The sequence below is a fragment of the Thamnophis sirtalis genome, unplaced genomic scaffold, assembly GCF_051295495.1.
Source record: "Thamnophis sirtalis isolate CommonGarterSnake01/CBP01778 unplaced genomic scaffold, rThaSir2_p1.2 scaffold_1, whole genome shotgun sequence".
Lineage (NCBI taxonomy): Eukaryota > Metazoa > Chordata > Lepidosauria > Squamata > Natricidae > Thamnophis > Thamnophis sirtalis.
Genome location: NW_028261381.1, coordinates 23,184,899 through 23,211,454, shown reverse-complemented (window position 1 = coordinate 23,211,454; position 26,556 = coordinate 23,184,899). Strand labels below are relative to the sequence as shown.

Below are 26,556 nucleotides of genomic sequence, written 5' to 3'. Positions count from 1 at the left end.
ATCAATTGGGCTTTTGAGTTTCTACTCAATCTTGAGGATAACTAGAAGACCTCCAAGGTCCCTTCCAACTCTGTTATTGTATTTTATAAGGACAGAGAGCCAAACTTTACAAAGAAAGACAAAATGCAAACTTGGCATTTATTTCTGAACCCAGTTTCAGAGGATAAACTCCATATTATTATTATTTTGTCCCTTTCTTTCCAGTATTCTTAATGACCAGCTGCCATGCTTTGTTCCCTGCCAGTATATTGGCTGTTGATTTTATGCCAGATCCATTTGTTATAGTATTCGGGGTAGAAATCCATTGTGTGTATATGAAGTGTCAATAGAGTAAGATGAAAATTATGGTATTTTTCCTTGTGAATGTATTTTCGTTGCTATTTCTGTTGTCTTCTTTAGGGTGTGGTGTGTACTCTACATGAAGGTGATGATTTTGGCAAGTTAGCATTAGTGAATGATGCTCCCAGAGCAGCTTCCATCGTTTTACGGGAAGAGAACTGCCACTTCTTGAGAGTAGATAAAGAAGATTTTAATAGGATACTCCGGGTGAGTGTGCAGAAAATAACTTTGATTCATTTATCCTGAATAAGCGGTTGTTTTTGAATGCTAAAAATATTAAATATCATTTCTCCCAAGCCTTTGCATGTTGAGGTTTCTTGCATTTATTTATCCATGGCCCCTCCTCTATCCTCCTCTATGGCCCCTCCTCTATCCATGGCCCCTCCTCTATCCTGTATTTTAGTGCCTACTTCCCTCACCGTGGAGCCTCTCCTTTTATCCCTCCCGTGGCTTGGACAACTCGTTCTTTTCCTGTCTGCCCTGCTATTGCGGAGCCATGCTTGCCTGCCTATCTGTTCTTATTTAATTCGAGCTTTACTGCCTGGCCTGTGACCACCGACATTGGCCCGAAACAACTGCTCTTCCCCACCACTTGCTACCATTGCTACTTTGGAACATCTAATGTGAACAATGACCATCTGTTTAACACCTTGATATCTTATGATACATACACTTATGGTGCATTTGGTTTGGGGAAAGAAGTGATAGAGGATGGCAGTTTCAGGGACAGGAACTTGGCGTTTTACAAACTGGACACGAAGCTGGCACCCCCCCTTTCCCCCTTCTAACTGGTTCCAGTTATTTATAAACTTTGGACATATAGACTCTGGCCGCTCCAGGACTTCAGGAGAGGGGGAAGATAAGATACCCCCCTGCATACTACTGTTTTACTTCCTATGGACCGTTATTGTTTACTATTCCACGCTTTATCTGGACGTGGAGGGTGTGAGACTGCAAAGCTGGCTGGCTGATACCTGGGGCCTGTGCTTTGCCCCCCCTCCATCTACATTTACAACTATTTATAGAATACGGTTCTTGGACTTTGGCCTCGAAATTTTCTGGAACTGGAGGAAGGGAGGCTGGCTCTCCTGGAACTCATAATTTTAAATTCTGTGTTGCGCAATTTTTAAACGGGTATGTTGAGTGTGTAGGATTGAATGAGTTAGTATGAAAGACCCACTTTTAGTACTATATTGCTGTATTCTTTTTGTGTTTTTAATTATATTGTGGGGACTGTCTGTGTGAGTGTCTGAGTATGCCTGATTCGGAGGACCTGGCGGGGCAAGCGGGGGCCATTGGGGTGGTTGGGGGAATTATGCCCACGGGAGAGAGTCGGAGCATTGCGGTCATAACAGGGAGAGGCAGATATGGCGGGGACTTTAGGGCTGGCCATTATCGGGGAAGGAGGGTTCGCTATATCGCAGAGTTCCCTCCTTCCGGCCCTATGAGTCCCACTCCAAGGTCAGATGGCGTGAGCGATCAGGACCCTGGTCTCAGGCTGCTGTCGCTAAATGCCAGGTCTGTTATTCATAAGGCTCCCCTCGTCCGGGACTTGATTGTAGACGAGAGGGCAGACCTGGCATGTATTACTGAAACATGGCTGGGCACGGAGGGAGGAGTCCCCCTCGTAGAGCTGTGCCCAGACGGGTTTCAGGTGCTTCATCAGCCGAGAGCTCAGGGAAGGGGTGGCGGTGTGGCTATTGTAGTCCGGGAGTCTTTAGCTCCTCGTAGGATCCCTGCCCCGGAGCTTGCCGGGTGTGAGTCCCTGCTAGTGAAGTTGGACCTCAAGGGTCAAGCGGGTTTGCTGCTAACGTACCTGCCTCCCAACTGCGTTACAGCGGCCCTCCCTGCGCTCCTCGAGTCAATAGCCGAGCTAGCAATTGAGTTCCCTAGACTAATGGTTCTGGGGGACTTCAATCTGCCTTCGCTCGGTGAACACTCTGATGGAGCGCAGGAGTTCATGGCTTCCATGACAGCCATGGGCCTGACCCAGGCAATTCGAGGCCCTACCCACTTGGCGGGACATACACTCGACCTCGTATTCCTCTCGGAGCAGTGGAGTTATGATCTTGGTCTGAGGGGAAATGAGACCATTCCCCTGTCGTGGTCAGACCACTACCTACTGAGGCTAGACTTCCGGAGGCCAAACCCCCACCGTGGGGAGGAGGAACCGACCAGGTGGTTCCGCCCCAGGCGACTGATGGACCCTGTTAGGTTCCAGACGGAGCTTGGGGTCATTCCAGATGCTCTCGCCCACAGTTCGGCGGAGACTATTGCTGCGGCCTGGCACTCGGCGGCATCAGAGTCTCTGGACCGAATTGCGCCACTACGGCCCCTCCGGGTCAGCGGCTCGCGGAGACCCCCTTGGTTTACCGAGGAGCTCCGTGAGATAAAGCGCCGGAGGAGACGCCTAGAGCACCTGTGGAGGTCCGATAGGTCCGCATCGAACCGAGCACTGTTGACAGCTTGCACCAAGGAGTATATTTGGGCATTGAGAACCGCCAAAAGATCACATATTGCCTCCTTGGTAGCGTCCGCCGAGTCTCGCCCAGCCGCCCTGTTCAGGATAACCCGCTCCCTCCTAAATAGGAGGGAGACGGGGAACCCCCTGCAGGGTAAGGCTGAGGAATATAGTCAGTTCTTGGCGGACAAAATTGCTCGGTTTCGATCGGAACTGGACTCCACCCCCGCAGATCCAGCCGGGACACAGGGGAACAACTTGGTAGACCATCTCTGGGTTGAGTTTCAGGATGTTGCCTCTGGGGATGTGGACAAGGCTATGCGAGCTGTGAGTTCCTCCACCTGTATACTGGACCCGTGTCCCTCCTGGCTGACTGCCAACAGCAGAGAGGTGACACGAGGCTGGATCCAGGCGGTTGTTACCGCCTCTCTTCGGGAGGGACACCTCCCCACCGCGCTTAAGGCGGCGGTGGTGAGGCCCCTCCTGAAGAAACCGTCCTTGGATCCAGCAATTCTTAACAACTATCGTCCAGTCTCCAACCTCCCCTCTCTGGGGAAGGTTGTTGAGAAGGTGGTGGCCTTACAGCTTCAGCGTACCTTGGAGGAAGCTAACTATCTTGACCCCTTCCAGTCTGGCTTCAGGCCCGGTTACAGCACTGAAACCGCTTTGGTCGCATTGACCGATGATCTCTGGAGAGCCAGAGATGGAGGCTATGCGTCCATCCTGGTTCTCCTCGACCTCTCAGCGGCTTTCGATACCATCGACCATGGTATCCTTCTGCGACGACTGCGGGAGGTGGGGGTGGGCGGCACTGTTTTACGGTGGTTCTCCTCCTACCTCTCAGACAGGTCGCAGTCGGTGTTAGTGGGGAGGGAGAGATCGTCCCCGAGGCCCCTAACCTGTGGGGTGCCGCAGGGCTCGGTTCTGTCCCCCCTGCTATTTAACATATACATGAAACCGCTGGGCGAGATCATTCGGAGGCACGGGATTAAGTACCATCAATATGCGGACGATACGCAGTTGTATCTGTCCGCCCCGTGCCAACTCAATGAAGCGGTAGACGTGATGAACCGGGGCCTTGAGGCTGTTAAAGACTGGATGAGAGCTAACAAACTGGTACTCAACCCGGAAAAGACCGAGTGGCTGTTGTGTTTTCCTCCCAAAAATTTGGCTGACGTTCCATCGATCAGGCTGGGGGGGCAAAATCTGTTCCCCTCAGACAGGGTCCGCAACTTGGGAGTCCTCCTGGACCCACAGCTGAGTTTTGACCACCACTTGTCGGCTGTGACCAGGGGGGCATTTGCCCAGGTTCGCCTGGTGCGCCAGTTGCGGCCCTACCTGAATCGGGAGGCTCTCACAACAGTCACTCGAGCCCTTGTGATCTCTAGGCTGGAATACTGCAATGTGCTCTACATGGGGCTGCCCTTGAAGAGCATCCGGCGACTTCAGCTAGTCCAGAACGCGGCCGCGCGAGTGATTATGGGCGCACCACGGTTCGCCCATATTACACCAATCCTCCGTGAGCTGCGCTGGCTACCTGTGGATCGTCGGGTGCACTTCAAGGTCTTACTTACTACCTATAAAGCGCTCCATGGTAGTGGATCTGACTATTTGAGAGACCGCCTCCTGCCAATCACCTCCCTGCGTCCCATCAGATCGCACAGAGTAGGCCTCCTCCGAATTCCATCCGCCAGTCAGTGCCGACTGGCGACTACGCGGAGGAGAGCCTTCTCTGTTGCAGCTCCGACATTATGGAACAACCTCCCCGTGGAGATCCGTACCCTCACCACAGTCCAGGCCTTCCGCACAGCCCTCAAGATCTGGCTATCCCGTCAGGCCTGGGGATAGGATTATTTCTCACCCCGCCCGAATGTTGAGTGAATGTTGTATTTTTATGGTTTAATTTCTTTTAATCACGATTCTTTTTTTCAAGTCTTGTCTTGCACTCCCTTCCCTTCATTGTTGTAAGCCGCCCTGAGTCCCCTCAGGGAAAAGGGCGGCATATAAATCCTTAATAAAATACTAAAAAAAAAATGGCAGAAACTATGTGGTCTAGAGGTTTTTAGAAGTTTTTGATTGCTTATTAGTAACCTATGACTATCACTTAAGTGTTGTATCTTATGATTCTTGATGAATGTATTTTGTTTTTCTTTATGTACACTGAGAGCACCAAAGGCAAATTCCTTGTGTGTCCAACCACACTTGGCCAATAAGGAATTCTATCCCATCCTATCGTATCCTTTCCTATCCTATTCGTTTTTTAGTGTCATCTCTCTGAGTGAGTAGCTGTACTGAATGTTGCAATGACATCATGTTTGTGTTTTATCATGAGTGAATTGATCATGAGAGCAAACTACTTCAGGTAGTCCTCGACATACAACAGGTTGTTTAGTGACCGTTCAAACTTAACAACACCATTGAAAAAAAGGGACTTGCGATAGTTTTTCACACTTATGACCATAGCAACATCCCCATGGTCAAATGATCAAAATTTAGACGGTTGACAACTGACTCCTATTTATGACAGTTGTCATGTCCCAGGGTCATGCGGTCACCTTTTGCAACCTTCTGACAAGCAAACTCAATGGGGCAGCTAGATTCATTGAACAACCATTTTACTAACTTAACAATTGCAATGCTTCACTTAACTACTGTGGCAGGAAAGTCCTAAAATGGAGAAAAAATTACTTAACAGCTGTCTCACTTAGCAGCAGAAATTTGGCCTCAATTGTGGTCGTAAATTGAGGACTACCTGTATTACAACTAACATAAAACATAAACTCACTCTTAGGTTTTTGTGAGCTTCAGCCACACAGTTTCTTTTGGCAATAGATTTCTATTTTCTTCCCCCAGTATGATTTTTTCAATTTCCCAGTTTAACTAACAGTCCTGGAATCCCCAGGTGAATCTCTGGGTAACTACTTACTCCTGGTTAGCTTCAGAAATCAGCCAGGTGAGCTAGAGGCTGCTGAGGTGTTACTTCTTACAAGCCAAGAGAAACTGAACTTTAAAATAGTTATCAGGAACACTTCAGTCAGTCCATTTTTCCCTTTCCAGTTCTATTCTGGAATCAGAATTTGGGTTTTCTACTGTGGAAAATGGAGGCTATTTACTTACTTACTTACTTACTTACTTACTTACTTACTTACTTACTTACTTACTTACTTACTTACTTACTAGCTGATACCCCGGTGTTGCCTGGATATTTATTTATAGGGGGGAAATGTCCAGACCAAATGTAATTTCTAATGTTGGATTTCCCCCCTTACCAGAGGGAGCCCCCTTGTGGAGTACTGTGAAGCCATTACCATGGCAACTCCACTGCACTGTACAGTAGAAATCATTTTATGGCAGTACAGTCGAAGCCATTTTAAGGCATAACAGACTGTATCTTAACAGAACACATCCCCCGAGAGGTTTTAGGGGTGTCTTGCCCCCAGAGTATTTTTCTCCAGAGGGTAAGTCATCTGTGTAACAAGTTTGGGTGAAGTTGCTCGAGGCGTTCCAGAGTTATGATGGAACACACACACACATTTATATATAGAGAGAGATTCTTTTATTTTATTTAGTTTAATTTAGGGACCGACCAACTCCAAACTGACAGCTCATAATAGAATGGTGGAGAAAGCTGAGGGGGAATGGGGGAATGTTGCTTTCTCTTTCTCTTCTTCCTATAAAACATCTGCTGGATCTGTCTATATAGAGAATTGGTACTAGGATCCAAGTGACTCTTTTGACATTTAGCACTTACCATGTTGACAATTCGAATACTTTTTCAGGATGTTGAAGCAAACACTGTAAGATTGAAGGAACATGGCCAAGATGTCCTGGTGTTAGAGAAGGTCCCAGCGGGAAACAGGCCTTTTAATCAAGGAAACCCACAGCCTCTTCAGCACAAGTATGTTTTCATTCATGATTGTCAACATCACGTTATGTTTAATAATTCCAACTCTAATGAAGGAATGAGTTGTGCCACATTTCAAAAGAAATAATCAGCTGTTCCCTTAATCATGATTTATCATTGCCCAAGCATGCTAGTTGAGACCCTTAATTTTCCAAAGCCATTCTATGCAGTTCTCGGTGTGAATACTCTTTTTTTTAAAAAAAAAATCACAAACCATAAGGAAAGTTATTACAAAGATTTTAGTTACTTGTTTTTCATTTCTAATGTTATTTTATATGTCCTTATCTCACTTCAAATTGTTAGGCCATTATTATTCTTGTTTGTGCTTATATTGCTACTTCTGCTTGGGCCACAAACTTGCATTGATCCTCTCCCTTGCTCTATGTCCTACATTCTTTTCATTGTGACTTAGATGATAAGCGTGTGACACCATGTAGCTGCTGCTTTATTTTCCCTGTAGTTCAGCTTTTCTCCTGCCCAGTTTCCTGTCAAGTGCAGGAAGCCGAAGTAGTTTAAAATAAACATAAAGGTTTATTGCAAGCTCATGCTCTCTACAACCATCTTAACTACTAATGGTCAAAGCAGATTGGTGGTAGATAAGTGTCAGTGGAACTCAAGGTGGGCTGAACTCAGATCTCTTGTGGGCATGAAGCAACTCAAGGCTAATGATGCATTTGACCCCTCCCTTAGGCTCATCCTGCTCATCGCCTGAAGATAGGATATCTTTCAATATGCTCTTTTTTCCCTTTCTGGTCTTTTTGATTGGGCTTTGACACTTACTTAAAACTCTCCTCTAGAGTAGATCTTGGGACAAAATGTGAATATCTCCCCATTAGCTTCTCTGCCATTTCTCTATAGAACCAGCAAAACAAATTTCTAATATATGACGTCAGTGTTCAATATGAGTTACAGCTTTACATGCATACATTATTCACTTATGTAATTCCCTCTCTTAATGGTCATTTATATATCTTGTTATCAATAATGACTGAATTTTCTTTTATTTGATATTTTAGTCTTACTGTTATAATTTGCCAGGGATAAGTTTAATGAATAGAAATTCTGAAAACAAAATAAGCAAAATTTAGCAAGTATAGACAAGAAACCAAACGGGAAGTAGCCTAGCCGATTCTTCTGTTTGTTTTCCTCAGTTTAAATGATTTCTAATAGGTGAGTTGTGTACAATGGAATATCATCATTCTAAATTATTCAGTAAAGACAAGAAGTTATGGAAGCAAAATTGAACTCAAGAGACGTAATGAGCATGAAGGTTGACATTAATGACAGATTTAACAAATGAACAAGTACAGCATCAGAATAAGGAGATAGAAGAATCGTCTCAAAGGTGCTTTTTTAAAAGACAATTGGACAAACACCTTTGAGACAATCATTACCTGGATGACTGAGAATCTCCATAGACATAATGACAAAAGAATGGCAAACATGACATCTGGAACTGTTTTCAGAAGTTTCATCAAACAGAACTGAACAAGAATGAATTTAAATTAGAACTAGCAGAAACAGAACGGCATTAAAATAACCAAGTTCTGAGGTATACTTGAGCAGAGAAGGTATATAAAGAGAAATAGAAAACCCACTTAAGACTTAAAGACATCTGCATCTGGATGAAATTCAGGAAATCTTCAGAATAAAATCTTGAGAAACATGAGAGGGGAAATTACAAAGGGATATACTGGTAAATTTGCATAACAATTAAAGACACAATACTGAAACAAAATGAAATGAAACTACTCTAAAACTGATGTGGGGGAATCTGATCTACTGATGATCCAGACAAATTGGCACTAGATAAGAGTCAAGAGAGTACAAGGGAGGCTGGATTTAGATCTCTTAAGGGAGCATAGCTACCCCAAACTGATGGTGTGTTTGACCCCTCCATCAGGCTTACCCTGGTCATCTCATACAGGAACACTTCATTTTACAGTTTTAATATTACATTTTAATATTAATTAATATTAATATTGAATGAACACATATAAAATAATATTACATTTTTACACTGAATCTGGAAAAATAACACCTTCCCTATTTAAGCTCTGAATGATAAAATAAAACTGTGAAATATTTTTTCAATTACCTCTTGAAATCATAAAAGGACATATCTTAATCCTTGGCGAAATAAAGTGCTGCTGCAATGTCCATAAGAAAAAAATTGGCTACAGAAGTATATAGTACCATCTTGTACCAATTATCTGGACATACCTCTAACAATCTTTGGACCATTATGTTATTATCCACTTTTAATGTCAATACTTTTTAATTATATTTTAATGTTAGTATTTTTTTAATATAGTGTAAAAACTAATGTGTATTGCTGGTCTTTGACCGTAATAAAGATTTTACTTACTTACTTGGTAAAATAAATGAGGTTTCCCCACATATCAATAAAACTGTTTAACCAAAAGAAATATCATGAACTCCCCCCACAAATTACTATATTACTTTTTTTTCTCTTGGATGCATGGAGATACAAGCATCCTACACAGTGTGAAAACTTACAGTAGTACTCTTCTGTGAAGTACCCGTGGTTCACCCATGAGGCCAATGTTGAGAAAAGACACGGACACGAGCTTTCTCGGGATGAGGCGACACAGATTGGGGTCTGGGAGCCCCTTTTATTGAGATAGGACAAAGGCAGGAGGAGCAATGGGCATGTGATTTAAGACAGCCTGTCAAACTACAATTGCTAATCTACTGCTCAGGGAAGTTCTGTCTATATATGGTCAAATCCTGGGCGTCGTTGGGTAAGGCACATCTAGAGTGAACTGTCAGGATGTTATGTCTTTTAGGAGTTTGTTTTTTCCTGTGTGGTTCAGTGTGGCTGCGCATGCCCTGTTATGCACTGGGCCATGGGTGACCGCCACACCTACACAAGGAGTTATATGATAACACTCTTCAGTTCATAAAACTCATAGACTTGTGCTGGTTTTCTGACTCATTGTTATCCAAGCTTATAGACATGGAAGCCACAGCTTCTAGTTATAGAGCTCATAATCCAATAATTGTAAAACTAAATAGAGGAAGTTATTGATCAAAAAGGCAGCGATTCAATGAACTTTTATTATTACAAGAGGATATTAAACTGCAGTATTATCAGGAACGCTTTTTGCCAAATCAATTTAGCCTTTATCTCTTTGTCTGCAAGATTTCTGAGAGGTTTGTTTTATCTCTCTGGCATCAAACAGAAAGAAAACGTTGCAAAATCAGAAGAGTATATGGTTTAGGGATCTGAAACAACTAGAATCAAGGCATAAACAGTTTTGGATTTGGAAAAAGATAAAAGCAATATGAAACTGACTAGATTTAATTGAAATAAGCAAGACTTACAATAAGTTGAATTTTCTTAAACAGAAAAAAATATTTAAAAGGCAGTAAATCAGGTTAATTGCTGGTTTAACAGTTGTGAAAGGAACAGGACTGGGGTGAAATAAACATACTTCTACAAGGAAACAGATGATGGAGCAATTTCTTAAATATTATTCCAGATCAGGGGATGGGTTGCTGACAGCATTACTGCCGGTTCAGCGTGCAGAATTTTTTGTGCATGCACAGAACCAAAAATCAAGATGCCGCCACCATAGGAGAACCAGTTCAGGGGCGTGGCAGGCCTGGGTCGCTACTGGTTCCAGCAACCCAGGCCACCAAGTTACTACCTATTTGGCTGAACTGGTTTGAACTGGTAGGAACCCACCTCTGTTCCAGATTATGTGTCTAACAGAATCTCATCTGGAAGAAATGCGAGAATATCAGAATAAAGCATTCCTTATAAAATGTATTGATAAACAAAAAAAGTCCTTAACCATAACAAATGATGACATTTAAGTGGTAATTTTAAAAAACCCTGAAACTGAATAAAGCTAAAATTGATTGTAAGAACAATCTTAAGGAACAGGAGGCAGAATTGCAAATGATACAGAAATCAGACAAAAGATATTTGACTTCGAGGAAGATACATAAATCTCAATAATTCTGGAAAATCATTCTATAATGAACCCATCTGAAAAGTTGGATTTTCTTTTCAATTAGCAATATACGCGAAAACACATATTACTTCAAAACATGTTACATGAGCTTTCTGCATGCCAACTACTGCAAGGATATTACCAAGAAAGTTGTTCAATCTTCTCATGGACATGATTTTAAAATTAGGACAGATTTATTGATATGGATAGAGTGTATAATTTCACACTCACACTTAGTGATTTATGATGTGTTGTCCATGGTTCCTGATATTCATATTTTGATAAAACCTTAATAGCATTGATTCCAGTCTCATGAGAGTTGGATTATGTGCATGTGTGTAATGTATTGTACCTAGGTATTCAGATTGGAATCAATTTGTCATACAATAGAAATAAGAATATGTTATGTTCACAGAAAATGGATGCTGTATTCCTTCTTAGCCTAAAGATAAAGGTTCCCCTCGCACATACATGCTAATCATTCCTGACTCTAGGGGGCGCTGCTCATCTCCGTTTCAAAGCCAAAGAGCCAGTGCTATCCGAAGATGTCTCATGTGGCTGGCATGACTAAACGCCTAAGGTGCACAAAACGTTGTTACCTTCTCACCAAAGGTGGTCCCTATTTTTCTACTTGCATTTTTACATGCTTTCGAACTGCTAGGTTGGCAGAAGCTGGGACAAGTAACAGGAGCTCAATCCGTTACGCGGGATTCGAACTGCTGAACTGCCGACCTTCTGATTGACAAGCTCAGTGTCTTAGCCTCTGAGCCACTGTGTCCCTTTTCTTCTTAGTCTACTAACACTTGAATTTAATCTTTACATCATAGTCACTCACACCTTAGCCAGTTCTCTTTTGAACCCACAGCACCCTACTCTCTATGTAGCCGCCCTTGAGCATTCAGAAACTTGAATAAAAGAGTGCTGAATTTAATATGCTTAGAAGAATAAATGTTTCACATCCCAATTGACCCATGAGTTATATTGCCTAGTGAAGTGTTGTTAATATAATAATTCCTTTTAGAAATTTCTGATGACAGATGCTTATTTGTTGTATCTCATCAATCTTACTTTCCTCAGCACCACATTGAAATTGTGACAGCTCAGTTCTTTTCCTCCCTTTCACTTTACCTCTTTTGTAACAATCTGGATTCGTTGCCTTTTTATCTCTGAATATATTTGTGCTGAATCTGAAAAAGAGCCTAATAAAATTAAGCAATGCAGTAATGCAAGAAGTGGCTCCTGGGGGGAATGTGTTCTTGGTAGAGCTGGTCCCCCTTCTTCACCTATGGAATATCACCTGTAGGAGATCACCAGGCTGAGCCTGAGGGAGGGGTCAAGCATGTCATATGTCACAAGTCCCTGCATGCCCACAAGAGATTTAAGTCCAGCCCACCTTGAATGCCTTTCTTATCTCCCACTCATTTCCCTTGACCGCTAGTTGGTCTGATTCTTGCAGAGAGGGTAAACTTGCAAAAGATTTTTAAACTCATTTGAACGCCCTGAATCTCACGATTTCCCCAGCACTTGACATCACCTATCTAGTGAGTTCACTCTATATGTGAAAACCTCAGGCAAAGTCCTTTTCCAGCATGTGAATTTAAATTGCTTTAGTTCTGGCTTTTTAACATTATTGTATTGCAGTGAACATGTCAATCACTACATTGAGTTCCAAGGACATCATCCCTTTGGGTGGTGCAGACACAAATTTGTTTCTTTTTTTTTTCTTCCTCAGATATATTGTAATGTCGGGAACTCCAGAAAAAATTTTAGAACACTTTCTAGAAACGATGCGACTAGAATCAACGCTAAATGAAGGAATGGGTAGGCCGGTTTAATCAAACTCTATTTGTAACTTCAATTTATCTAAGAAATAAAATCTTCAGTATGACAAAGCAAAAGAAAAATAGCAAATGACCTTGATATTGGTTCTAAAATATTTGTTGATATTCTCTGGCTTCTTAGTAATCTAATCAGTAACTTACCATATTTTTGGAGTATAAGACGCACCTTTTTCCCCTCAAAAAAAGAGGGTGAAAATCTGGGTGCGTCTTATACACTGAATACAGCATTTTTGGCCCCACGAAACCCTGCCCGCTTTGCAAAAATGGCCATGCATAGCCTTTAGGAGGCTTCCAGAGTGCTCCTGGGGGCTGAGGAGGGCAAAAATGAGCGGAAAATGGGCTGTTTTTTGCTTGTTTCTGCCCCCCTTCCAGGAGCATTGTATAAGCCTCCTAAAGGCAGTGCATGCCCTTTTTTGACAAAAAAGGGCCCATTTTTGCGAGGTCTGCAGAATGCAAAAACTTTTTTTTTTAATTTGCCTCTTCAAAATCTTGGTGCGTCTTATACTCTGGTGCATCTTATACTGCGAAAAATATGGGTATATAAGCCTTCCTGCCCATTTGTTTAACGATCCTGTCTAATAGATTATTAAATACATTTCAAAAGTTTAACTGGGTCATCTGACATAATTTTAATAGCTTAAGTTAAAATATTTGAACTTCAATTGCCTTTCTATTCATGATTATAGATGTATATGCCCTATATCTTTAGCATTAATTAAGATATCTTCCGTCTTGTAAATTGCTTGGGATGTCAGAATATCACTTCTACGGGATTTCATCCAAGTTAGTAAATCAGAATAAAAACTGCAAGTGTCACTGCCATTTATTTGCTGCAAGGCACACCCAGTGAAAATGCTCTGATTTATCATTTCTTATTTACAGTCCCAGACCAATCAAACATGAGTACAAAATTTAAAATACAGAAAAATCATTTCTCAAGCAATTAATGGTGAGAAAAGAGCATCGTCTGGCTTCTGCAAACCATAGCTATTGCTAGAAACTTTGCAACTTTTATAGTGGTTATCTTAATTAGGTCTTACCGAAGAAAAATTGTAATTTCTAGAGTTAGGATTTCTCATCTGTGTGTCTGTGTGTGTTTTGGTAGGTCCAAATTCCAAATCTTTTGTTTAAATTTCATTGAGATTTTATCTGGACCAGATGGCAATTTTACCAAGAGTGCACAATGTGCCACATCAATTCTTAGGGATGAGGAAAATCTGTCCGGTATGGTGAAGTGAATTAGAGGCTCCCCCCCACTAGATTCGTTACAACCAAAATGTGAGATGGAAAAATTTCACCCGAGGCCTCTGAGAAATCTCACTCAGTTATTCTAGTAGTAGGAGGGTTAGTAGCTCCTGATATATATTTGCTGTCCTGGAATATCACAGGAGGAGGCTCTAAATGGAAAATTCTGCATTTACATTTATTTGAAATTCTTCTCTTTTCTTTAAACGTGTGCTAACTTTTCAATCTAATGACCCAGTCTCCAAAGTTAGCAATGGTCTTTAAAGGCAAAAGAAGTACCCAGTTTTATAACGATTCCCCCTTTCACTTATTTAAAAAAGGAGTACAAAAAGGCGTTTGAGGGAGAAAAAGCAAAGCTATTCATTCACTAGTGAATTGGCAAAGCTCTAACAAGCAGGAAGGTAAAAGGTTTCCCTGTCCAATCGAGTCTGACTCTAAGGCACGGTACTCATCTTGTTACTTGGCCAAGAGAGCTAGCATTGTCCAATGACATTTCCCGTGGTCATGTGGCCAGCAAGGAGCACGGAATACTGTTACCTTCCCACTGAAGTGGTACCTATTAATCTACTCGCATTTGCATGATTTTATTTCTTTAGAGTCCTGACCCTGATATTTTGGCCATTTATTAAATGTTCCTTTTGGTGATGATTTCGTTAGGTCCCTCTTTATCTGGCCCCAACTTGCCTTCCGGTTTTAAAACCATAAATCCTCAAACTAGTTTCTTAAAGCCCCAGATAAAGATACAATTTTGCCCAAATTATTAAAAATGCATCATGGCTGATGGGACACTGTCATTAATAACGTCATTGCCCTTCATTGCCCTGCAAAGTGTGGTTTACTACTCTCACTCTCTCAATATAAAAGAAAGACAATAAGTAAAATCCTGCAAACTTATGCCCAATTTTTGTACCTTAAACTTTTAGATTAGAAGTATTTAGAGAATATTCTGGCTTCCGAACAAGCAGGTTTTAGATCAGGATGTTCCACCTTGGATCGATGTGTAATTTTATTCCATTTAACTGAACAATATTCTAGCCTTACCAAAGATGTCCATTATGTTGCCTTTATTGATTTAAAGGGAGCTTTCAGCTCAATTATCTGTGACAGACTATGGAGGAAATTAGCTGCAACATCCATTCATTGTTGTCTTCTCAACATGATAATGTTGTGGCATCAGAATACTACAATGCTGGTTAAAGGCAATTTTACTAGGGATCTAACTACTCCCATCCCTCTCCACAGAGGAGTCAAACAGGGCTGCATTCTTGCCCTTTAAATATTCAATGATTGTGGCCCTTTCTGACCACAAATTTCGCCCACCAACTTTTGTTCTTTATCTGATTTTGATTCTGTTGTATGCAGATTTTCACATACACAGCCACTTTATCTGTAATCAGGGGGACCTTTGCTGTGGCCTAGCTGCCTTAGAGCCCTGCATTTCTATGGAATTTCTTAACATTAATTATTCAAATCTAAGGCCCTAGTTTTCTCTAGAAAGCATTTTAATCCCCTATTAAATAGAAAATAGCTTCTACATTTTAAGAAAGTGAGAATACACACAGTTACCAAGTTCTACCTTACATGTTGAATGTAATCTGTATAAATTAGGACTTTTCATGGCTTAAATTTTCATAATTTGTTCCTTTACTGCTTCTCATGTCAGTAGATAAAAATTTTTCAGAACGTTGGGTTCCAACTTGTGATAATCAGACTTGTTATTCTGGCACTGCCCACACATTTGCAAACCTATCACATTGGCAAATTCTGAATCATCAAAAGGATTAGAAAATTGTTCTGAAAACATAAAAAGAAATTTAAGATCCCCAAGGAAGTGATACTGTGAGCAACGGCACACTTCAAATTTTTGCCTTGCTATGGAAATTAATTTATTTACAGCAAAATCTACTGCATGGAATGAAGCCTCATTGTGTCCAGAGTGGCATATTTCTTGTTCATGGAAAACAAGATTTCAAGAGTTATTTTTTAAAATTGTTTAAAGCAGCATGCTTTTACAACTTTTAATGGATGGCTACTGAAGGTCATGCAATCCCGATGCTTTCATATAATGTCAATAAAAATTGATAATTAAAATCTGCCGCTCCGGGTAGTCAGACCTTGCATATACAATTTGCATGATAAAACTTTATAAAGTGCAATTAAAGCTCTTCTGCCTATGGACTAGAAGATCTGGGTTTCTTTCCATCTTTGAAGCTTTGATTACTGTTCCTGTGCCGGCTTGATTACCAGCAGAGCAGGGGTGGGTTGTAGCCGGCATTACTGCTGGGTCGGTGCGTGCAAATATTTTGTTTGGCGCACATGCACATTTGCACATAAATAGGTCTGCGCATGCGCAAAATATTTAAAAATGGGGAAAACATTGTTTTGCAATGAAAATCATTCTGCGCATGCGCAGAACCAAAAATCAAGATGGCGCTGCTGTAGGAGAACTGGTTCGGGGGTGTGGCAGGCCTGGGTCACTGCCGGTTCCAGCAACCCAGGCTGCCAAACCACTACCGGTTCAGCCAAACCGGTAGGAACCCACCACTGCAGCAGAAGCATTCTGACACAGGGACAGTAAGATATCTAGCAAAAAGTGAAGGCCCCAAGATCCTATCTTTATAGTGTCAAATTTTGATATTATATGGTAATATCCAATTACTGAAAAATATGTCTCTTGTTTTGTGCTATTTTAATTTATCTTGCTTCTGTTCTTGATTTTATTTTCATAGATGCCGGTGTGAATGATTTCGTTACAATGCATTGTGTATTCATGCCAAATAATCAACTTTGTCCCGCTCTGATGGCTCAATATCCTTTTTTTAAAGTCATATACACCACAGACACACTAAGTCATTTTTTTTTCAGCACCATCCTACCTTTGAATGTGAGATACAATCTGGATCGGTCACTGGGACCAGAGGTTGAGTCTTCTGAGCTTTTGGACTCTTGCTGGAGCCCATCCTCAGGGAAATTCTCTGTCACCAGAATGTGTGAGATAGCAAATGTGTCCTCTCATCAGGACACACATTCTGATGAGAGAGAAGTAGATGGGCTCCAGCAAGAGTCCGAAAGCTCGGAAAACTAAACTTCTGGTCCTGGTGACTGACTCAGATTGGATCCCGCAACATTACCCTGGGACCCATTTATTTGCCTTCATTTGTAATTTTGAATGGTTGTTAAACAAATGGTCATAATTGAGGGCTATCTGTAGCTTGTAAACCCAAGGATTCTTCGAACTATTTTGCAACTATTTCAAACTGTTATTCTTTGCTTCTCCTCCAATTCTAACTCTACTCCGGTGTATCCTTTTTTTTTTTTTTACTGGAAAGTCAAATTTTTATCATTTAAAATAATACAGATATATTGTTTTCCCACCTATTATCAAATTTTTATTTCAGCGTATATAAACATAAGTGAGCTTGGACTGGGTACTGTTCTGCTACTATAATAAGCAAATACTATTTTTAAAGATTGATAAATGTTAATAAGCAAAATGAGGGATCCTATTTAAGTGCATTCCAACTCACTTTATACAGTAAAGTGTATTCCAGTACAGACTGGAATAAAATCCTTTTTTTCTGCCAAAAACTAAAGATCTGCTATTTTAAGTTCATTTTTATTAGTTCTCCCAAATTTGAGTTTGCAATTAAAATGGCAAGTAATATTCACCCTTTTAGGTAAAGGTAATCCAGACATGCTTGCTAGTTGTTTAGGAGCGATGCTCATCTCTGTTTCTAAGCCAAAGAGCCAGCACTGTCCAACGACATCTCTGTGGTCATGTGGCCAGCATGACACAACATCAAAGGCGCAAGGAACACGGTTACCTTCCCACCAAAGGTGGTTCCTATTTTTCTATTTCCATTTTTTATGTGCTTTCGAACTGTTAGGTTGGCAGAAGCTGGGACAAGTAAGGGGAGCTCACTCCATTACACACCATTAGGGATTCAAACTGCTGAACTGCCGCCCTTTCTGATTGACAAGCTCAGCATCGTAGCCACTGAGTCCCTTGACACTTTTTACAGAGTCATTAAAAAGGATCAGAACATTCAGATAGCTGTGAAGCTTTGCATACTTGCACATAAGTGCTGAGTATTATTATCACTGCTGTATTATTAACATTTTACATGAATCTCTGTATTTCCCTTCTCCCCAAATGAATACTGAGGTTGGATTTAAGCATTTGAAAGGAAATAAATCAGTGATTATACAGAGAGTAGAATAGACTGCATAGTTAGTAACATTTCTTAAAGCTCAAAATATGAAATCAGTATTCAGTCACATCATTGTTGATTAATACTTTAGAAATTATAGCCTCTCTAGAATATTATTTATACATAACACTATTATTCTGATAGATATGCAGCATGAAATTTAAGAAGGGTGGGCTCCACCTTTTCCTACGATAGAATTTGCATGGGAGGAATTATTAGCAGAATTAAAAATAAGGAGATGAGCAATGGAAAAATGGAAAAGAAATTGCTAGTGCCTGTGGTGAGTCACTTAATCAGCAGGTAAAAGGATATTGAATAATTACAGGGCTTGCACAGAAGCAGCGGCATGGGAAGGCAGAAGAAACTCAGTAAAACGTTGTTTGATTTTGAAAGGCTATAGGGACCAATGCCTGCACTGTCAAATTTCTTCCCCGGGTTCCCTTACTAAGAAACAACTTCTTAACTTCTGGTCTTGATTCAGTACATTAAGTGCTCCAAATCAGAGGTGGTATTCAGCAGATTCTGACCAGTTCTGGAGAACCGTAGAAATTTTGAGTAGTTCGGAGAATCGGTAACAGTGGTGGGTTTCAAAAATTGTTCGAACCTACTCTGTGGGTGTGGCCTCCTTTGTGGGAGTGGCTTGCCACCCATGTGACCGGATGGGAGTGGCTTGCCGCCCATGTGACCGGATATGAAGATGCCGACGACACTTGTCAGAACCACCTCAAATTACCTCACACACAGCACTGGCATGCATAAGAATATGATGTAAACTTGTTTTTTAAAAGGCATCTTTGGTTTGTGTTAAAACAACTTCAACACACGCAATGTTCTGATTGCACCACAAACGCAGTAGTCATCCTTACCTTTCACAAAGGCACTAAGTTTTATAAATATGAGCATGATCGTGTTAGAATAATCATATCCAAGGACCAGTGGTGGGTTTCAAAAATTTTTGGAACCTCTTCTGTAGGTGTGGCCTGCTTTCCGGGTCCACTGGTGGAACCTCTTCTAACCGGTTCGGTAGATTTGACGAACCGGTTCTACCGAATAGGTGATCGGTAAATACCAACTCTGACTGGCCCCACCCCCATCTATTCGCTGCCTCCCGAGTCCCAGCTGATTGGGAGGAAATGGAGATTTTGCAGTAACTTTCCCCTGGAGTGGGGAGGAAACAGAGATTTTACAGTATCCTTCCCCTGCTACGCCCACCAAGCCGCCACGCCACGCCCACCAAGCCACACCCACAGAACCGGTAGTAAAAATTTTTGAATCCCACCACTGCTCCAAATGCCAGCTGTCAAACTTCAGTAGCCATTTCCAAAGTTTCATTTAAACTGCAAGGAAATGGTGGCTGTATGAGGAATTCATCACCCTTTAAATCACCCCTTAATTATTTCATGTACACATGGCTGTATCTTGAGGAGAAAAAAATAGAATATTTGCTGGTGAGGAACTTAAAAGTTTTTGACTTATATCAGAGACTGCACTATAAAGGTTTTGATTTAAAGAAAACAATTTATTTTAAGAATTGCCTTCACGTCTTCTTGATTGACAGAACTGTCATTTGCAGAGGATAATCTAGGCTATTAGTTTCACCTTGGTCTTCTTCTGTGAACATCTGTTGCTGTCTAGCTGTCTGACTGTCAAATCTAACTATCCCTATATATCCTGACAAGGCAGGACTAAGCAGAATTTTAGAATTCAAGCCAATTGAATCCTGGCTCATTACTTATTGTTCCATTTGGTTATGCCTGGTGCTTGGTTGATGGTCAGCTAATGAAATGGAAGTAAAGGTTTCATGAAGAGGGGGTTGAGGCAGGCCTGAGTCTTTAATGGCACAGTGGTTAGAGTACAGCCGAGTGACGCAGTGGTTAGAATGCAGCACTGTAGGCTATTTCAGCTGACTGCTAGCTACAGTTTGGCAGTTCACATCTCTCCGGCTCAAGGTTGACTCTGCCTTCCATCCTTCCGAGGTGGGTAAAATGAGGACCCGGATTGTTGGGGGCAATAGGCTGACTCTGTAAACCGCTTAGAGGGGGCTGTAAAGGCACTACGAAGCGGTATTTAAGTCTAAGTGCTATTGCTATTGTGTAGAGATGATGCACTTGCTGGTTTTCTGCAAGGAAGAAAGCCAATCAATACAAAATGGTTTATATTCTGTTAATTGAAAAGAATACTGCTTGCCTGCCTTAGGGAGATTTACTTCCCTGAGAGAAAGCAGCACAAAATCCAGCAGTATTTAAAGTCCCACTCTACTACCACCAGATTAGGCCTTTTGATGCTTCACTCTACGTAATATCTAAGAACAGTTCTGGTTTGCCTTACCCACAAAAACATAAGTGCCTTCACATGCTGTCATCTTTCACGCGATGGCAGGAAGCAAATCACAAAAGTTTGGTACGTTGAGACAAACTACATCCTTCGCAAACAAAATCCCTTTATTGTTGTGAAAATGCAGAGTGGAAATACAGAGTGAAACACCAAATAAACTCTGCCAGCAATAAATTCTTCCGTAATATATTTAAAAATAGATAAATTGAAATTGTAAGATGCAAAAAAAGTAAGCACAATTTAAATAAAGCATTGATTCAACTTTGGAAAAGAGACAGGGGGGGGGAAGAGAAACATGCTAAAACAAACAGAATAACTCTTAAAAGAAGTGGGATTGGAGTAATTTGTTGTGGTAAAAGCATATGGAATTGAGTGGATGGATTGGAAATGAATCGATGAACTTAATCTTAGCAGTGCGCTACTTCCTTCGCTAAACTGGCTAATGGATCTAAGAGGGTACCCTGGTCCATTACGGTGACATTGGTGATAGGAAAAAAAAGAATCTTCCATGGGATTGATCTGCTGGATCCACAGAGGCTAGCAGTTTTCTTTGCTGATTCAGAAACTTTATGTTCGGTTCAAGTAGTGCAAATCACAAGCACTACTACTATTAGAATGGGATTTTAGAAATGTATGGTGCAATTATAAGGAGCAAAAGAAATAGTGTAGTATCTTAGCCTGTTTTTCTTGTTACGTCTAAGTCCATCTTTGCCTTGAGATAAAAGCACAGCTATTATCCCCATGCCCTGATGTTTCACTTTCTGAGGATTTGACCAAGGCCTTGAAATCCAAACTTAGTGTATGGGAAAACTACATGCTCCATTTCTTTTACAGTGCAAAGAAAATTCCACTTTGCTCACATGTAACGCAAACTATCCTGTTTTATTGGGAAATCCTTTCCTTTCCTGCTACTCATGTCAAGTGATCAAGTGTCATGATAATCTTTTAAACTGGAAACTCACGAAATACAATTCTGAACTTGAACTTGAAAGCCCTGCTGGACTGGCCTTGTGGCCAAGAAAGTCAATTTCCAGAAAGTCCACAGTTATGAGGAAGTGATAGGGAATTCAGAGGAGTGATAGTGATGGGGAAATGGCAAAAGGACTGTTTACCTTGACATCCTGGCACTTACCATGCCCAGGCTTCTCAAGGCACAGAGCAAGAAAAACTGGATTATGCGCTGAATAATAAAAGGCGAGTTGTCCGTTTAGTTCTACTATGGGCTGCTTTTTATGGTGATGTTTTGCCAGAAGAGGAAGCAGCAGTGGCGTTTCTGGAGGTAAGGCCCATTATTATTACAACAACTGTTGTCTCTTTGCAGTGAGAGTATTCATTGTAACATGGGCAAAGCCTGTTTTCAGTCTTCCAAGGATGTTACAAAAAGACCCATGGCGATATTTCAGGCTTTCATGAAAAAATGTCTTCTATGGGTGTCTCCTCCACATAATTTTAGGGAGGGTCCAGGGGTGGTTTACACCAGGTGTGGGTTGCTGCCAGTTTTATTAACGGTTCGCAACGCGCACATGTGCTGTTCAATGTACGTTGTTCTTCGTGCATGCGCAGAACAATTTACAGTGAACTGCGCATGTGCAGTCACTAAAAATCAAAATGGTAGTGGCCCAGCTGTGGTGAGGGAACTGGTTCGGGGGGCGTGACAGGCCTGGGTCGCTGCCGGTTCTGTGACCCAGGCCTGAATTCCACTACCGGTTCAGCCAAACTGGAAGTAACTCACCTTTGGTATACACTTACCTTCCCTATTGGTTTGCAAGTGTGAATGCGCACGCGCCACCTCCGTGCATGTGCAGATCCTTCCGCGCATGCACTTTTGGCAAAAAAAGGGCCTAAATGAGTGACTATCCGAAGGGCCTCCCGGTCCAGATAGGGTCGCAATTGGTGCACCAGGCGAACCTGGGCAAAGGCCCCCCTGGTCACAGCCAACAAATGATGTTCTAGCGTCAGCTGTGGATCCAGGAGGACTCCCAAATTGCGGACCCTCTCTGAGGGGCGTATAATTTCACCCCCCAGACTGAGAGATGGAATAGCTGGACCATTTTTGGGGCGGCTGTGCGCGATTTGGAGTAAAATTGTAACTAATGCTATTTATTATACACATAAAGTATCCTTATTTGAAACCAGCATAGATATGATACAGATTTTGTCAAACCAGCTGGACTTTTTATACCATTTGAAGAGTGTGTTTATCATTTAACAGGAATTTTATGTATCTGTATCGGATGATGCAAGGGTCATTACAGTGCTCAAAGAGCAACTCCCAGAGCTAGAGAAGACTGTGAAACAAATGTAAGTATCAGATCAAGCTCATTGCACCAGACTGATCTCTGTCAATGCCTAGCATTATAGTATATCTAAAGCATTATCATTGTTAGACTAATCTTAAGCAGAAAAGCTGTGCAAAAGGCGCTCCAGCCTTAACTGTTTGTGGCATTTGCTTCTTCAGGTGAGTGTGACCCTGTTGGAACTCAGTCTTGGAATTAGAATCAAGCAAAAGAGCAACTTCATTGTGCAAGGATCTAACCTGAGCTTGTTTTGACCCATCCAATTCCTCATAGACTCTAGGCACTGGGTCAACCCATTCTCCAAAGCACCTGAGGGCAGAACAAGAAGCAATGGGTGGAAACTAATCAAGGAGAGAAGCTACTTAGAACTAAGGAGAGATTCCCTGAGAGTTGGAACAATTAATCAGTGGAACAACTTGCCTCCAGAAGTTGTGAATGCTCCAACACTGGAAGTTTTTAAGAAGATGTTGGATAACCATCTGTCTGAAGTGGTGTAGGGTTTCCTGCCTAAGCAGGAGGTTGGACTAGAAAACCTCCAAGGTCCCTTCCAATTCTGTTATTCTATTAGTCAACAGGCCCAGCCAGGATGGTCATCAGCATAGCAAAGTGTGTTCCCAATGATTTTGGGTACTGTAAATATTGAGTGATATACATTTTGTTTCAAAAAGCTTCTGGTTCATTGCCTGAAAGCCAATTTCCTGGATATTCATTGTTACAAGCAATGCAACAGCATATATCGTATACTTTTGTTTTTAGTGGGCATTGTATTTATATGAGGAATAGGTCAGAGGTGCGTTCTGGTAGGCACTACTGCTGGTTCGCTCATGTGCGCGCCACTCATGTGTGTGTCACACACATGTGCTTGATGCAGGCTGTGTGCACATGCACAGTGCAATTAAAATTGTTCTGAGCATGCGCAAAAACAAGATGGTGCCACTGTAGGCACCACCAGGAGAACCAGTTTGTGGGTGTGGCAGGCCTGGATCGCTGCCGGTTCCACCAAGCCAGGCTGCCAAACCACTACCAGTTCAGCCAAACCAGTCCAAACCGGTAGGAACCCACCACTGGAATAGGGTTAATTTGCCATGTGTGTTAACCTATTGCTTTAAACATAAACTACTCAATGTATTCATGAACGAACAAGCTGGGTTGGAATAATAAAACCAAGTCAAGTCTAACAAATATGGTTGCCAGACTAGGATTAATTTACAGAATCAAAAGCTCAATTCTGTATTGCTTAAGGGTCTAAAAGTATTTATAGTAAAATCTCTAGAATATAAGTTTATTTTAAAAATTCTTCATATGCATTTAGATTTTTGTTAATTTAGCATACAGTACGTAACAAAAAATATTGTTTCGTTTGCATTTGATAGATCAGAAGAAGCTAAAGGACCTCAGAAAAAGGTAAATATTTTGGATACGTATGCCACAAAAATAAGTTATTTACAAATATTCTATGTTACATACATGAGTAGACTGCTACGGGTTCGGGAGGATCCATAACTAACAATATGGCCAGTTCGAAGAACCTCCAAATCCCACCCCTGGCTGGCCCTTCCTGCCCCACCCCTCCTAGGAGTCTCCATGCAACCTGTTTTGGATGCAGACGGGGAAAAATGGGCCTCCTGGAAGTTCCGGAAGGCCGGAAACGGACCGGTTTCCAGCCTCTGGAGCCTGGGGGAGGCAGTTTTCACCCTCCCGGAGGCTCAATAAAAGCCTCCTGAGCCTGGGGACGGTGAAAACAATCCGCCCACCGTGGTGCAGGAAGCCAACTAGGCCATGCCCACCCAGCAACCAGGCAGAGAACCCATTGCTGAAATTTTTGAAGCCCACTCCGGTTACATACTACCATGTTTCCATGGTACTTATTACCATATTTCCCTTATTAATTCTCGTCCATGTACCCATATCATATAAATTTCAGGTAAGAGATTTGCCTGCAGTCAAAAAATGGCTTTGTATTCAGACGCTATCAAGATGCCGTATGTTAAAAATTTACAAAAGATAGTACTTGCAGATTTAGGTCTCCAAAGTCATAATAGCAGATGGATACCACAAAATATTTTCAAAGTACATAATTAACTTTAGAGGTTTTTTCTTCTTCTTCTGAATTCGACTGCTTTTAATAGTAGATCATAAATTGGAGAATTTGTTTTTCTCTTGTATCTGTGATTATGAAGGGTTTTTTTTTCTTCCCCCAGCACAAAGTCCTTTTGCAGCACTTTAACATGAGTGATGAAAGAACGCAAAAACGCCAGCCCATCAGGGGAAGTGATGAAAGTAAGTCAGTGCACTGAACCACCCGAGTTTCACTGCCGAAAAAAAAACAAAGGTTCACACACTAAAATAATTACCATATTCCCCCCCCTTTTCTCGTGACCCGTCAAAACCACGCTCGACTAAACCGCGCCCGATTAAACCGCGTTGCTAACGTCATCAACAGGACGACAACAGCCAGCGCAGAGAAAGAAGGGCGCTTTAAATAGCGCTTTGAAAGCAAGCCGATTCAACTTAAGGTAAGGGTTAGGTTTAGGGTTAGCTTTAGGGTTAGGTTAAGGGTTAGGGTTAGGTTTAGGGTTAGGTTAAGGGTTAGGATTAGGATTAGGTTTAGGGTTAGGTTAAGGGTTAGGTTTAGGGTTAGGTTTAGGGTTAGGTTAAGGGTTAGGATTAGGTTTAGGGTTAGGTTAAGGGTTAGGATTAGGTTTAGGGTTAGGTTAAGGGTTAGGTTTAGGGTTAGGTTAAGGGTTAGGTTTAGGGTTAGGTTTAGGATTAGGTTTAGGGGGGTTAGGTTTAGGTTTAGGGGTTAAGTTTAGGTTTAGGGTTTACAGCGTGCTTCTGTCTCCGCGCTGTTGTCACCCTGTTGATGACGTCAGCGACGCGGTTTAGTCGGGCGTGGTTTAGTCGAGCGCAGTTTTGTGGTGGAACCCCCTTTTCTTACCCAAAATTCAGAAATCAGTACTTTAAACATTAAATAGAGGATATTTATTTTGCAGAGTAAGACATTCGCTTACTGGTAGTGGTATTTTTTATTTCTGTCATTTTTATGGGCTCAGAATGCTCCGACATTAGCACTCCCTGTTGCATCTGGGCACTGGCTACACGTCTCCACAGCCTCAGATGACATCAGTTACATAAGGTTATGTACCTGTAAGTTTGTCTCTGCAATCGGGGGTTTTGCTCGTGAGGCTATTTTGCAAGATAAGGTATCGGCCAATTGCTAACTTAGCAGTTCAAAAGCATGTAAAAAATGCAAGTAGAAAAATAGGGACCACCTTTGGTGGGAAGGTAGCAGCGTTCCATGCACCTTCGGCGTTTAGTCATGCCGGCCACATGACCACGGAGACATCTTCGGACAGCACTGGCTCTTCGGCTTTGAAAAGGAGATGAGCACTGCCCCCTAGAGTCAGGAGCGACCAGCATATATGTGCGAGGGGGCAACCAAGATATTGGCAGTTTCACAACCGCGGTTCTCCTCTCAGCCCCCCCCCCCAAATGTATAAGACAATCCTCCATTTTTAGGTAAATATTTTAAAGAAAAAGTGTCATCTTATACACAGAAAAATATGGTACTTCACAGTTCAGTAACTTCTCAGCCTGGTTGTAATGTAAAGGTAAGCCTTTGACTTAGCAATAGCAATAGCAGTTAGACTAATATACCGCTTCATAGGGCTTTCAGCCCTCTCTAAGCGGTTTACAGAGTCAGCATATTGCCCCCAACAATCCGGGTCCTCATTTTACCCACCTCGGAAGGATGGAAGGCTGAGTCAACCCTGAGCCGTGAGATTTGAACAGCCGAACTGCAGAACTGCAGTCAGCTGAAGTAGCTTGCAGTGCTGCATTTAACCACTGCGCCACCTTGGCTCTACAACCACAATTGGAACCAGAATTTTCATTGCTAATCAAGGTGGTTGTTAAGTGAGTCTCACCTGATTGTACACCCT

The 26,556-nt window shown here is 41.9% G+C and overlaps 1 protein-coding gene across 2 annotated transcripts in view; it reads left to right on the top strand.

Moving 5' to 3' along the window:
• Positions 1 to 26,556, top strand: part of RAPGEF4 (Rap guanine nucleotide exchange factor 4) — a 190,658-nt gene that overhangs the window by 133,623 nt on the left and 30,479 nt on the right. For both annotated transcript variants that reach the window (XM_087709067.1, XM_087709077.1), the window contains 8 exons: positions 400 to 546; positions 6,580 to 6,698; positions 12,420 to 12,508; positions 16,503 to 16,581; positions 21,447 to 21,597; positions 22,531 to 22,619; positions 23,989 to 24,019; positions 24,817 to 24,895. In XM_087709067.1, coding sequence (XP_087565193.1) covers positions 400 to 546; positions 6,580 to 6,698; positions 12,420 to 12,508; positions 16,503 to 16,581; positions 21,447 to 21,597; positions 22,531 to 22,619; positions 23,989 to 24,019; positions 24,817 to 24,895 — 784 coding nt within the window. The remainder of the gene's footprint in view (positions 1 to 399; positions 547 to 6,579; positions 6,699 to 12,419; positions 12,509 to 16,502; positions 16,582 to 21,446; positions 21,598 to 22,530; positions 22,620 to 23,988; positions 24,020 to 24,816; positions 24,896 to 26,556) is intronic.